The sequence below is a fragment of the Lemur catta genome, chromosome 9 (genome assembly GCF_020740605.2).
Source record: "Lemur catta isolate mLemCat1 chromosome 9, mLemCat1.pri, whole genome shotgun sequence".
Lineage (NCBI taxonomy): Eukaryota > Metazoa > Chordata > Mammalia > Primates > Lemuridae > Lemur > Lemur catta.
In genome coordinates this window covers 47788323-47803738 of record NC_059136.1, presented here as the reverse complement: position 1 = coordinate 47803738, position 15416 = coordinate 47788323, and the positions used below count along the sequence as shown (strand labels likewise).

Genomic DNA, 15416 nt, shown 5'->3' with positions numbered 1-15416 from the left:
AATCTAGTGTATACTTCACATACACCATTATTCTCATCATTAGCTCTGTCTATTACATCTTCAAGGTTCAGCCGAGATACTTCTTCCTGTGGGAAGCCTTCCTTACAATCTCTAGTGCCCTAGAGCGTTTACCTTTTTTGTAGCTCTAGCATGAAATTTACACTAAAGTATTGTAACTATATATTAACTTTGGGACCTTCTCCTGGCCCCACGTTTGAGAGTGAATTAAGTACAGGTAGGGATTTTATTTAGTTGCCTTTTCATCCCAGTGCCTAGCACAGTGTCTAACTGGCACATAATTATCAATCAATAAATGCTTGTTGAATGTGTTAAACTAATATAATGTCCTGTTTTTAAAAATAGCAAAAAAGCAAAAACAAAAACAAAAAACCCTCTCCTCCTTTACTCATCCAAGATAAAAGCCAGTATTTACTGCAGCATATAACACCCTTCACAGGTCAGATCCATAACCATACATATGATCATGTCTCTCAAGTTTTCCACCCTCAATAAGTTTATGTTGTTTCCCAATTCACTCACCATTGTCTCTCCTCTCTCTAATATGGGTCTATTTCATCACCTTGCAGCTTTATATGTCATTCTCTCTGTCTTGAATGTCTTTCCGTTTCTCAGTCTCTATGTCTGTCTGTCTGCCTCTCCTTGAATTCGTACTTATCCTTTTTTTATGAAATGTGTTGTACTCTTCTAGGCAGAGTGGTTGCTTATTCCTTTTTGAATTGAAAGCACCCTGTGTTCATTTATCTGCAATAGCCCTTATTGTGATGTATAATAATGCATACTTTTCTTTTGATGTTTTGAGCTCATTGATCTCTTTGAGAAGAAAAACTCATCTTTTTTCTCCTCTTACCTAATAAATAAGTACCATGCAAATATCAATGTTGTTAAATAAATAAATGATTGTCAAAATAAACAAATATATAATACTCAACTCAGAGATAAAGTGAATAAGTGATATTTTCACGGTCAGTGAAATTTATTTCCCGAGGGGTAATATTACCATTTCTGTCTTTTGTCTTTCTTTTTATTGAACTGTTTTTATGACTTCAATATTGACTGTGCAACCATGCCTCTGTTGCTTTAGGGATGTTCTTCATTTTATTTTGAATGTACTGTGTTTTCAATGAGGTTGTAAATTAATCAAGGGCATGATTTGTTTTCCTCTATTTTGTGTCTTTTACCTTGTGTCTAGCATAGTGATAACAAGATATCTATTCATTCAAGTATTAGTGAGTGTGTTTTCCATGTGCCAGGCATTGTTAGTATTTGGGGATGCTGACACTGTATACCTAGCTCCACAAAAATTATTATAAGACTAGCTAAGCAGAACGTTATTCATGCCTTAATACAAAGAAAGGTATGTCAAAATGTGATAAATTCTGAATGTTCATATCAAGTATAAAACACATGGTTTTTAAATTTTCAAATAAATTCAATGTAAATATCAAAAACTTCCCCCCTTCTCAACAATCATGTTTGTGTATATTCTTCCTATGCCTTTTGTTTCCTGTTTGGTTTCTGTGTGTTTCCAGGCTTGTATATTTTATGCCATTTTATGTCATTTCTTTCACTTTGCATGACAAAATTATACATTTTGAGTGTGTATATTAATACAAAGCATTAGACACTCCAGAGGTCATGCTGTGGTCACTTTTATCTATGAACCCTCCTTTCCAGAACTAGTGTTGCCGTTATTTTAAAACAAAGTGAGTTTTCACTATGGTAAAGCTAAATAAGGTAGTCCTCACATGAGCATGTTTGGGTCTTCCATCTTTTTATATCACCAAAATTAATGGAAAGGCTATTAAGTTATCAGAGATCTTCTGCGTGCTTGCTGCTAATAGCACATTCTGTCAGCAAATACAGGAAATAAGGTTTTATACATCATGGGAGAATTTTCAGGAAATCTCAAAGATTTACTACAAACACACACAAAAATCATTTTATTTTAACAATTCTTTGAAATGTCCTTCTAGCTAGGTAGTTTCTCCTCCAAATTATGAATTTGCTGTGCTGACTTAATTAGTTTCCCATTAGTTCATCCTTGCATTAAGATATTAAATTTCGTATTTTGTCAGTTCTTGGCTATTTCATTTAGCTAAAGCATCTATTGTTAATGAGGTTATTGTTTTGTTTTGTTTTTAAATTTCCTTAGTTCTTTGTGCTTTGGTCATGATGTAGCTCATTTTATCCCATTAAATTTCAAATCATGAGGCTTTTAAAATTATGTCTGCTAAAAGTTAAAAAGCTGCTTTCCTCTTTATTTTTCTCTCCCAAAATTTAGAATTATAATAATTAATTTTAAGAATTAAAAGATTTATTTCCCATTTAGCAACTCTTAACACTGTAATCCTTAATGTATAGTAAATTCAAGAGTCACCATTATAATCTACTTTATTTCTCTAAAGATACATTTTTTTTAAATCAACATATTATAGGAGAACATTTCATAGTAAGGAAATGCATGAGAACAAAAAATACTTTATCTTGAAATAAATTTTTAATTTTTAATGGTAAATGAGGTATAAAAATCTGCACAAACTAAATTACTTTGAAGCAATTTGATGATCGATAACCACAGTTTTGGCACTAATTAAGTGCAATATTTGTCTTTTTTTAAAATTGATACTCAAAATATAGTACAATATAAAACTGTAACATTTTGTTAGCAATAGTTCTTTAAAATTATTATTGCCTGTGTGTGCCAGGATCTGAGACAAATTCTGAGCCTGCAAAGTAAAGAAGAATATTGAACTAAAAATAACCTTAACATGTTCAAATAGCCCAGAAAACCAGTAAACGTACTTAATAATAGTTAGAATTTACAACTGTAAGAAGCCCATAATCATCACCTTGTACATATACCATCATCAACTTACACATAAGCAAATTGAAGCCGAGGAAAGAGTAAGCAAACGAGAAAGGTCATACTTCCAGAAAATGGCTGAGTTGGAAACAGAAAGTTCTTTCTTATATCTATGGAGATTTTTTCCCCTTAGGTACCAAATGTGAAACATGTATTTTCATTATTTGCATATTTTTCTAATAATTTGTGGGTTGGCAAGATGTGTGAAATGTGTTCCTGAACAATTGTTGGAAGGGCACCATTGAAATGCAAAATTTCTAATTGTTAGGTTGTTTTGAATTTTAAGTGATCTATTTTCTACTAATAAGGTGTCTATAAATGCATCACTATTAATCTCCATCAAATAACATGTAAATGACATCTTATCATTAAAATCTGTTAATTGTTAGAGCTCAGGAAGGTTTATTTGCTAATCAAAATTATTTAATGAATTCTCAGACTCTTGCTGTTAGAAAAAAATGACCACTAAGAAATATGAATGATAAACTTCCATATCTACACCATCTGCCTATCTTCTTCACCATATGTCACTATATTAATTGCTAATATCGTCCTTATTATGCATCATTTCATCTGTAAGATTATTCCATCAAAGAAGTCATCTACAACAACTTCAGAAAAACACCTGCTATATGCCTTTCTGGTTGATAAATTTCAGCAGGTTCTGGTTTGCTCTTGGGCAAAATTTTCTAATTGCTTTTGCATAATAAGAAGCCTTCTACCAGGGCAACTTTCTGTGGTTGCAATGATCACATTATTATCCTCTTAAATTTTTGTTATGATTAATTAAATATTAACACAATATTTATTAAAATGCTTCTTTAGAAACTTTTATATGTACAAAAACACAGGTGTAATGGGTCACTGGACTAAGTATGAAGATGGATAAAATATAAGAGGTAACTTGTAACATATGTGAAAGAATTTTGAAAGCTGTAAGACCCCAAACTTTAATAAATATGAGTTAATGAAGGTAATAGCTCTTAGGTTTAGCCAATAATTATCTATCATATAACTTGTGCACCCATTTTTTTTACTTCATATATGAATAAAGGAATTAAACCTCATTTAGATCCCTTCATTGAATCAAAGGTAATGGGTGGATAGACCACACTGATAACTGTCCTCTTCTTGGCAATAGCTGAAACAAATCCATTCAAAATTCAAGCACATTTGGAAGTGTTGGTTACTGTGTTCTTCCTGAGGTGTTTTTGGTTAAAGAAGCAAGTCTACTGCCCATGAAATGATTAGGGATCATTGCCAAAAATAATAGAATAACACAATTGTGTGGTAAAGACAGTAAATATTAAGTAAATTTAAGGAAGGAGATAGCATTGAAATAATCACACAATAATTTTTGGAGGAGGTAAAAATTGAGCAAAACCTAGAGAAGTGGATTTGGTCATTTAGGGATAGGCCAGATGTATTAATACAAGAAAATCAAAGTGGATACTCTGTTCAGTACTAAGACACTAGGATAAATTTTTGGTAAGGGTTAAAGAAATGAAGTTGGTGGAAGACAAATCATAGATGATTTTGGAAATCAAAAGGGTTACCAATAAGCAACAGCAGCAGCTGCTATAACAGCACCACAACCACCACCACCATCTCACCTCTACCCATGAGGGATTTTGTATGTTTCATATCATACACTAAGTGCTTTCATATGGATTACCTCGTTCCATCCTCATACAAATTTGTAACTTCCAATTATACAGGTACTGACATACAGTAATGCCCTTATCACAGATGAAATCTGACCTGTATAAAAATGGTAGATTACTTAAGTAGAAGATCATGGATTTCAACTGACATAGTCTTACAGCTGAGTTCATATTCTCTATTATTTCATTTTACTGATTTATTGGGCAAAATTGGGAAACACCATGGGATCTTTGAACATTTTGGGGACATAATAAAAGTGAGATTTTCATGGGATTACTCTGGCAGCAATATGTTGGGCAAACTGTAGTTCAAATGAAAAGACAGCAGATAGTTGCAGTGTTAGAACTGTAGACAGTGACAATTGTAATAGTGACAATGGGAGTGGAGGTTTAGGAGTGCTTTCAAAGGAGGAGATACATAACATAGCTTTTCAAATCTGTCTCACTCTACATCCTTTCTTCCCAGATATGCCAATTCACACTGCAATTTTGCACATGATATATTCTTTATATTTGAAAAGATTTCGACATCCAACTTCCTTTGTTGATACCCAAAATAATTTCCAAGTTGCTCCCATATGTTACTTTCTCCATCTCAATGACTGGCCATCTCCAAACATGGAAATAATCTTTCTCATCTGAATTTTGCAAAGGATTGTAACTATCTTGTAAGCAAAAGAGTCAAGGAGTTTTGTGTTTATGTATTGCAAATCAATATAATATAATAAAAATAATTTTAAACTATGTTTTGAATATAGTATTTAAACTATAACACTTAGTCATTTTAATTTGCATTTGTTGAGTGAATAAAAATAAATTGACCAGTAAATCAGTACATGAATAAATTGATCAGTACATCAGTATATGAACAAATAAACAATTTCATGATTGATTGAATAAAGGAATTAGAAAGCTACTCTATGATTTTTACTCCAGTTTCCAGTATATTATGATTTTATTGTCTTCTTTTCTCATCCTCCCTTACTCATCTGTTTCCTTACTCCTGTGAATGGTTCATTCCCTTGTGCCTTAACAGACTGTGGTTATTTGGGGCTATTCAAATAAGTATTGATTGAATATTTGTCAAAATTTTTGTTCATTATATCATTATTAACTCTCTTAAATGTTTGTAAGTTATAAAAATTATCAACACCCAAACATATACTGTTTCTTTAAACATCAAGAAGGTCTAAAATGAAAATTCTATATACCATCCAAGACATAGACTGATTATTTGCATAAGCTCTAGCTTTCGGATATGTACTGCATTTTCAACAAAGGAATGATTCTTTTCACAACTGTAAACTGGCAAATACTTTGTACACATATCCCATCTAGGGAAAAAGAATTACTGTCTGAGTTTGTGTAAAATTCATTAATACTAATTTATTAATTCCTCCTTTCTTCTAATTCACAATTTACTGTGTGAATTTTGAATCCCTTTAAAATCACCATTTCTTGATTGCTCGACCATGCAATACATAGACAGCAGCTATATTAATTTCAGAGGTGCAGTGCACTGATACTGCTATTTATGCTACTGTCTGGAAAAAAGCATATTTATTCTGTCCAAGTGCCCATGAGACATGAGAACTATTTTTTGTTCAGACTCATAGCAGTTATTTTAAAACTTCAATTACTATTTCAGCATGTTCCCTCCATTACTGTTTTCCAGTACCACAGCCAGTAATTTCTAGCAGCAAAATGGACTTTGTAAACCATACACATATGTGCCTTGCATGCAATCCGCAAATATAACTATATACATGATTAATACCTGCAGAAAATATGTAAATTTAGATGAAATAATATCAATATCTGAATCTTGAACATGCAATTTTTATACTTCCTAATGATCGTTGCATGAATATGAATATATATATATAACACTACCATCTATCTTCAAATTTTAAAAAAACAACCATACATTAATATTCAACAAATATTTCCAGAGATTCAAGTCAGTACAGGGTTGTTCTTTCTGCCATAGGGTTTATGAAAAATAACAAAGTAATGTAACACCTTATTTCTGCATTTGAACAATTTACAATCATAAATATGGTTTATTCTTTTTTATCAAAGTGAGACTCTTGAATGAAAAAAGAAGATTTGTATTCTCAATCTTACTTTATGTAGACTTTAAATTCCATTATCTGCCTATAACTCCTGGTGTGAGATTTTGTTCCCATATTAACATTAATCCTCTCTTTTTGAATCTATCTATTTTCATATCCCTTTTGATACCAAAAATGCACACATCTAATTTATGTGACATTGAAATAGGATACTGGGAACATATCATTTTGAAGCCATGGTGTTCACTATATTGCCTTTTATAGCTATAATTTTATCTTGAGTAGAGGACACCATAAGAAATCAGCTTTATATAGTTTACTGTACTATTCACTGCTGGGACATTCATGAAAACAATCCCTATAAAATGTATTACTCAGCGTTCATTTTATAGATAAAATTCAAGATCATTCATCCTTCAAAAATGAAGACATTTGCTATTCTATGTGATTGAAATACTTGTATTTTATATACTTTTTTTTCATAAACTGATCAGATTTCTTTTCATTTTTGGCAGCTATAATACTTAAATCTACAATGTATACCATTCTTAAAAGTTGTTTATGTAACCGTCACCCAATTAGTGAATGTAGTATCCATTAAGTAATTTCTCATCTGACACCAAAAGCCCAGACTTCACCACTATGCAATATATCCATGTAACAAATCTGCATACAATCCTCACAAATCAATAAAACATAAAAATTTAAGATCATGAAAAAATATAAACACACTCACACAGTTAAAAAAAAAGTTGCTCATGCACATGTATGTAACTTTTTGCTTAAGATCATATAACTATTTTACCTTATTTTCTCCTCATCCCCATATCACTGTTTATTTATTTTTAACATCACTGTACATCATTTTGTAAGCCTTTAAGAATGAGATGGCAATGAATAAACATCTACTTATGACAGGAAACTTTTACTTGAAGCTAAGAACTCTCTCTTCTTTGTTACTCTGGTTTGTCATTGCCATTGAGTAGAGAGTGTATCTGATGCTTCCATTTGATAATTTTCTTTCTTTCTTTCTTTTTTTTTTTTTTTTTTTGAGGCACAGTCTCACTCTGTTGCCCGGGTTAGAGTCCTGTGGCATTAGCCTAGCTTACAGCAACCTCAAATTCCAGGGCTCAAGAAATCCTCCTGCCTCAGCCTCCCAAATAGCTGGGACTTTTTTACATATATTTGTAGCTGGCCATATAATTTCTTTCTATTTTTAGTTGAGACAGGTTCTCACTCTTGCTCAGGCTGGTCTCGAACTCCTGAGCTCAAACAATCCACCTGCCTCGGCCTCCCAGAGTGCTAGGATTACAGGTGTGAGCCACTGTGCCTGGCCCATTTGATCATTTTCTATACCCTCTTTAATGCTCTTAAATCTAGTTTCTTTCCCACAGTCTATGAAAAATCTTTCTTAACGACTTTGCCATTTTCCAGCCATTTGAATTTGGGAAAATAGTTGGATTTCTCTATGCCTTATGTTCTTCATTTCCAAAATAGAGGTAACAATATCTCCATCAGTTTGTTTTGAGGATTAAATGAGACAAAGTATATGCAGTGGTTAGCATAATGCCTGGCATATATTAAGTGCTTAAAAATGGTGCTGATGATAACAGTGTTGTGGTAATAGGAGATACTCTCCAAAATACCTCTATTTTTTTTCAGTTCCTTCACATTTATTAACAGGACAAGATTTTTCTAGTCTTATTTTCTTGAATATCATCTTTGACTCTTTTCACTTTCTCCTTCTCTATCCAGTCAGTTGCAAAATACTTTGTCTTTTTCCCTTACAATAGCTTTCAAATCTGCCCCTTCTCTAGTCCCTTGATATCACCCTCATTCTATCTAAGCAGAATCTATAGGGTGGGGTCACTAGTGAATATGTCACTTGAGGGAGAAGAAGAGCTAAAGAGATCCGTATTGAGACATGGAAAAATGCAGAAATGTTACTGTTAAAAATAATAACCATGACAACAACAACAAAGTAATCAGAAATGCCAGTAGAATGGAATGAGGTGTTCATTTACAAACAGAGCTTTATAAAATTTAGAAAGAAAGAGGTCTCATTTAATTTATATGGATATATTTCATTTGAAGGAAGGTAAGGGGAGTGGAAGCTAGGCAAAGGAAGGGGCCAGGGAGAATAGTTTTTATGATTAGCAGTTAAATTTAAAGAAGATAGAAAAACAAGCAAGTGGACTAGATGACAAACAAGCAATAAGAAGGTGGGAAAAGAGTATACCAATACAGAAGCTAAGAAAAGATACACCACCATTTAATTATAACATATTTATACTTTTCAAGATTTGGCTCAGTGAGGTCATAGATCTTTTGATGCTCTGTCACAAGTTAGTGACAAGTATTTAAATTTAAGAAGTAGCTTTTAATTCTACTGGCAGAAACTACAAGTCCTTGCTATTGGGAATCAGTCTGACCTCAAAGGCATGGTTCTTGAAAACCTTCAGGCTTGTGTCTAATAATATTGGCATACCTATGTTAGTTTTTAATGTCTGAAGATGACAGTACTGATATTATAGGAAGTCATCCTGCCTCATAGTCAGGGTTGTTTTTCACCATGAATTGCTTATTGGAATTCAAATATAAAGTCAGATGACATGAATATATTTTAATATATTTTAATGCCCATGTAAAAAATTGAAAGGTATCCTAAATTGGTTGTTTTGGTCCCTTTCTTTTTTTTTTTTTCTAAGTAGGTTTACAAAATTTCACTTGCCCTTCATAATATTTTTCTTTATATTTGAAACTGTCTTCAGTCAGTTTTGTCTTGAGTCAGTTTTTTGAAGATTATATATTAATACATATAAACATTACCAGAAATTACAGATAAAATATATATTCAGATAAGATCTTATATATATATGTGTGTATATATGTATATATATATCTCATCTTCAATTACTAGTAATATATATCACTGGTTGATCCAATGCTAAAATTGAATAAAGGATTAGAAAATATGATTAGAAATTTATAAAAATTAGGCTACTGGCAATACCCAATATATCCAATACATCCATATATATATATATGTATATATATATGTATATATGTATCTTATCAGCAGTTACTGGTGATATGTAAAAAATGATATTAAAGCCAGAGCTCTTATTGGTTTCTCTTAGTTTAAATAAACTAAGTATAGAACCTGTGCTCCACTTCCACTGCTACAAACACTGGTACTGTTGGACACATAAACGATTAAAATGGCAAATCCTACAAGTGGAGGTGGAACTATGATTTTAAAAAAAACATATCAGTACTTATACAGACAGGGAAATTGTGATTTTAAAAAAGGCCAACATTGTTTCCAGTGTCTTATATTACATACTTTATGCTTCAGTCTATTATTATTGTATAATTACTAGATTACAAATTCCTTCACACATTACAGATTTTCAATAAATATCATCAAATGCAGTTCAATTCTTCCTTAAAGATTATGTTATAACTCCAAGATTTAATTCAAATTTATATTCAATTAAACATAGTTCAAGTTATTGAAATGTGTTCAGAGAGCATTTTTATTTTAAAACTTTTCTTTACCTTTACATACAGGCCTGTGATCACTCCAAGCAGCAAAAACTTCAGCTATCCGTTGACAGGTGATGCTCTTTGCACCCTGTAGAACATAATCTTCATCACAAGAGAACTGCACAGTTGATCCAAGGCTAAAATTACATAAAGGATTAAAAATATGATTATGAAGGTATAACATAACTAGGCTCCACTTCTACTAGCAGTATCCAATATATCAAATATGTACCATAGTGACAAAATATATCTTACTGAGAAAAAAAATGTGAAAGTATGACTTGTATAAATGTATAATAAAAGTTATAAACAGATAATCTACTATAAGGCAATAGCATGTATATTTTTGTAGGAACTGTAGAAAGTTAAAGCTATCATCAAGTTTAATTATTTTGTTATTAGTTGGAGAAACCAAGAATAAATAATTGACTAAATTTACCATCATAAGTAGATGGTAAATGTGAATCAAAAAGTAGACATCCTGACTTGAATTCCAGTACAGTACTTATGTTCATACCATATTATCATATTTTTCTGTCATGTACTTACATGTGTATGTATTTAGACATGTCTTTGTATACTCACAAGTATTTGTGTATACATACATTTTTAGGGCTGCACAATTGTGCTGATTGTTTTTCATGTAGAACCCATGCTATATTTGGTGATTTAAAATTCACCCACCATTTATTATTTTACTTATTTCAATTTGTATTGTTTTCTCCTGCCACTGAAGTTACTTAAATGACCATTTAAAAAAAATCCTATTTTCCAAGTATAAGGATGTTTTTCTGAAATGAAAAACTGACCATGCATTTTCTTTTTTTAAAATCCTTAAACAATTATTATGTATCAATAAAAATAAATAAAATAATAAAATTAAAAAAAATCCTTAAACAGCAACCCATTAGCAAAAAAATAAAGTCCAACTTCCTTAATGTGGCATAAAATGTCTTCCAGCAGAAAGTCCCTGCCAACGTCTCCATCTCATCTCTCACTCAGTGCCAAACCTGATCACCACCTCTAGGCGCTGATCAATAAAACCCAGAAAGAGATTATCTCTACTTTGCAGTCCCACCAGCAGTGTCTGAGCATTACCATCTCTCCGCATTCACGCCAACATTTATTGTTCTCAGACTTTTTGATAAAGGCCATTCTTACTGGAGTTAAGTGATATCTCATTGTGGTTTTGATTTGCATTTCCATGATGATTAGAGATATTGAACATTTTTTCATATATTTGTTGGCCATTAGTCTTCTTTTGACCACTTTTTGATAGGGTTGTTTGATTTTTTTTCTTGCTGATTTTCCAGAGTTCTATGTAGATTCTAGTTATCAGCCCTTTATCGGATGTTTAGCATGCAAATATTTTCTCCCATTCTGTGGGTTGTCTGTTTGCTCTCATGATAGTTTCCTTGGCTGTGCAGAGGCTTTTTATTTATTTATTTTTTTATTACAGGATATTATGGGGGTACAAACATTTTGGTTACATGTTATATCAGGTCCCATTTATTTATTTTTGTTGTTGCTGTGATTGCCTTTGGGGTCTTCTTCATAAATTCTTTGCCTAGGCCAATGTCTATAAGACTTTTTCCAACATTTTCTTCTAGAATTCTTATAGTTTCATGCTTTAGGTTTAAGTCTATTATCTACCATCAGTTGATTTTTGTGAGAGGTGAGAGGTATGGATCCTGTTTCAGTCTTCTACATGTGACTATCCAATTTTCCCAGCACCATTTATTGAATAAGGGTTCTTTTCCCAGTCTATGTTTTGTCTGCTTTGTTCAAAGATTAGATGACAATATGAGGATAGTTTTGTATCTGGGTTCTCAGCTCTGTTCAATTGGTCTATGTTTCTGTTCTTGTGCCAGTACCATGCTGTTTTAGTTACTGTAGCCTTGTAGCATAGCTTGAAGTCTAGTAAATTGATGTCTCCCAATTTGTTCTTTTTTCTTAATATTGCGATTGTTAAACGAGGTCTTCTCTGGTTCCATACAAAGCATAGAATTATTTTTCCTAGATCTTTGAAAAATGATGTTAGTATTTTAATAGGGATTGCACTGAATCTGTAGATCACTTTGGGTAATACAGACATTCTAACAATGTTGATTCTGTTGACCCATGAGCATGGTATGTGTTTCCACCTGTTTATGTCCTCTGCTCTTTCCTTCCTCAATGTTTCATGGCTCTCCGTATAGAGGTCTTTTACCTCCTTAGTTAAATATATTCCTAGGTATTTTATTTTCTTTGTTGCTATTGTGAAGGGTATTCATTCTTTGATTTGGTTTTCAGTTTGACTACCGTTGGCATATAGGAATGCTACTGATTTCTATACGCTAATTTTGTAATCTGAGACTTTGCAGAATTTGTTTATCAATTCCAGTAGTCTCATGGAAGAATCTTTGGGATTTTCTAGATATAAGATCACATTGTCAGCAAAAAGCGATAGTTTGACCTCTTCTGCCCCCATTTGGATGCCCTGGATTTCCTTCTCATCTGAAGACTCTGGCTAGGACTTCCAGCACTATGTTAAATAGAAATGGTGATAGACGACAATCTTGTCGGGTTCCAGTTCTAAAGGGGGATGTTTTTGATTTTTTCCCATTCAATATGATGTTGGCTGTAGGTTTGTCATATATGGCTTGTGTCATTTTTAGGTAATTCCTGTCTATGCTTATTTTGTTCTTATTAAAAAAAGGGTGCTGAATTTGGTCAAATGCTTTTTCTTGAGAGGATGATATGATCTTTGTTTTTGCTTCTATTTATGTGGTGAATTACTTTTATAGATTTGTGGATATTGAAACATCCCTGCATCTCTGGGATGAAGCCCACTTGGTCATGATGGATTATATTTTTAATAAGCACCTGAATTCTTTTTGCTAGGAAATTGCTGAGAATTTTTGCATCTATATGCATAAAGGATATTGGACTATAGTTTTCTTTATTTGTTGCATCTTTTCCTAGTTTTGGTATCAGGGTGATGTTGGCTTCACAAAATGGGTTGGGGAGGATTCCTTCCTTCCCAATGTTGTGGAATAATTTCTTCAAGATAGGCACTAGTTCTTCTTTGTAGGTCTGATAAAATTGAGGTGTGAAACCAAGTGGTCTTGGACTTGTCTTTTTAGGAAGGTTTTTTATTGTTGCTTCAATTTCGGTACTCGATATTGGTCTAGTCAGGAATTCTAGTATGACCTCTGTGGAAAGTAATATGGAGATACCTCAAAGAGCTACAAATAGAACTACCATTTGATCCAGCAATCCCATTACTAGCCATCTACTCAAAGGACAAAAAGACATTCTATAAAAAAGACATTGACACTCGAATGTTTATGGCAGCACAATTCCCGATTGCAAAGATGTGGAAACAACCCAAATGCCCATCAATACATGAGTGGATTCATAAAATGTGGTATATGTATACCATGGAGTCCTACTCAGCCACAAAATACAATAGTGATCTAGTACCTCTCGTATTATCCTGGATAGAGTTGGAGCCCATTCTACTAAGTGAAGTATCACAAGGATGGAAAAACAAGCACCACATGTACTTACCATCAAATTGGTATTAACTGATCAATACTTATATACACTGTGTGGGGGATAGACACACTTGAAGCACTGACTCTGGTGGGGCAAAGGCAATATATGTTACCTAAACATTTGTACCCCCGTAATATGCTGAAATAAAAAATATGACAAAAAAAGAAGGACAGTCTTTAGAGTCTTCTTGGACCTCTTCATGACTCCAGGTTTTCTTTAGACTGCCTTATAGCTTGAGCAACCTTAAAAGTGTATATACTGTTTATACAATGATCAATTCTCTGTTTTTTCTTTCTTTTCCATCTCAATAAATGAAAACTGCATTCTTCTAGTTGTTAAGGCTAAAACCCTTAGAGTCACTTTTGACTCGTCTTTTTCTCTTACATTTCACATCCACCCCATAAATCAAATTGTTAGTAACACTTTCAGAATCCAGAATCCAACATTTTTCACTCCTATACTGTCACTATCTTGACTGAGCCACCATCATTTCTCATCTATGTTATCACAGTAGTCCTTTTTGCTATGTTGTCAGTTTCTCCTTTCTGTTCTTGACTCCCTGCAATTTATCCTTAAATAATATCCAGAGCAAATTTTTTAAAAGGTAGATCAAATTATACCATTATTCTACTTCAAATCTTTCAGTGTTTCCTGATTTCACTCAGATACTCCTAATCCATAATCTTTTTCTATGTTATTGTCTATACACTAATTTTTGCATTGTGTATTTATTTGGCTCTCTCACCCCACTAAAAAATTTCTATGCTCTTATCTATTTTGTTTTCCAACATATAAAACATTCTCAAAAATATTGTAAGTTGTTTTACACATATATGTAGATGTGTGTTGTTTTACATATATATGTATATGTGTGTGTGCATGTGTGTGTGTGTGTGTATGTATATATATACATATATATACATACACACATGGAGAGAGAGAGAGAGAGAGAAAGGAAGTCAATGCTTTCTCTTGAAGATTTATTATTCACTAACATCTGTCTAAGATAGCCTAATGCATTCAGATATATTCCTATTCTTGTAATTGAAAAAAAATTATTCTTGGGTCAGGGTACTCTCTCAATTTAAATTTAAATTTTTTATAACCCACAGCACCCACTTCTAATCACCCAGTGTATTTGCTGTGTTCATAAAACAGCAAGCAAAATATCAATGTGATTGGAGCACAGAAAATGGAGGAGAGAGATGGATGAAATTAAGTCAAGGAAGCATTTAGAATTTGGGGACAGATTGTTTACAGCTCTGTGGGCTATGGTAAGGATTTTGACCTTTATTCTGAGGGAATTGGGTAGCTATTAAGGGGCTGTGAGCCAAGTGAATGACATTATGTTACTTTATGCTTTAAATTGATCCCACTGAGCGCTGAGTGAAGAATACAATTTAAGGGGCCAAAGGTAGAAGCAAGGGGCTTGGTTAAGAATCTGTTGCTGTAATCTTAGCTCTCACAGAGGTGAGATGATGACAATTACTATTAAGGAGGTAGTGGTTAGAAAGTAGCATTAGGGGGGTAGTGGTAGATGGTAAAACATTGGGGGGAAAAAACAGAAGACCCAGTATAGAGCCTAGTCCATAGGAGTCATTTAATTACTATTCTCTCACGAACTTCATAAATTAATCAATCTGTCAAGGTCACTGAATTTGTCACAGATGATTATGATAGTCTAGTTTTAACCAGGCTCTTCTT

General features: G+C 32.8%; 1 protein-coding gene across 3 annotated transcripts in view; it reads right to left on the bottom strand.

Annotated features, from left to right (window-relative positions):
- CSMD3 (CUB and Sushi multiple domains 3) overlaps positions 1 to 15416 on the bottom strand; it is a 1082068-nt gene that overhangs the window by 590380 nt on the left and 476272 nt on the right. For all 3 annotated transcript variants that reach the window (XM_045561854.1, XM_045561855.1, XM_045561856.1), the window contains one exon: positions 10185 to 10309. In XM_045561854.1, coding sequence (XP_045417810.1) covers positions 10185 to 10309 — 125 coding nt within the window. The remainder of the gene's footprint in view (positions 1 to 10184; positions 10310 to 15416) is intronic.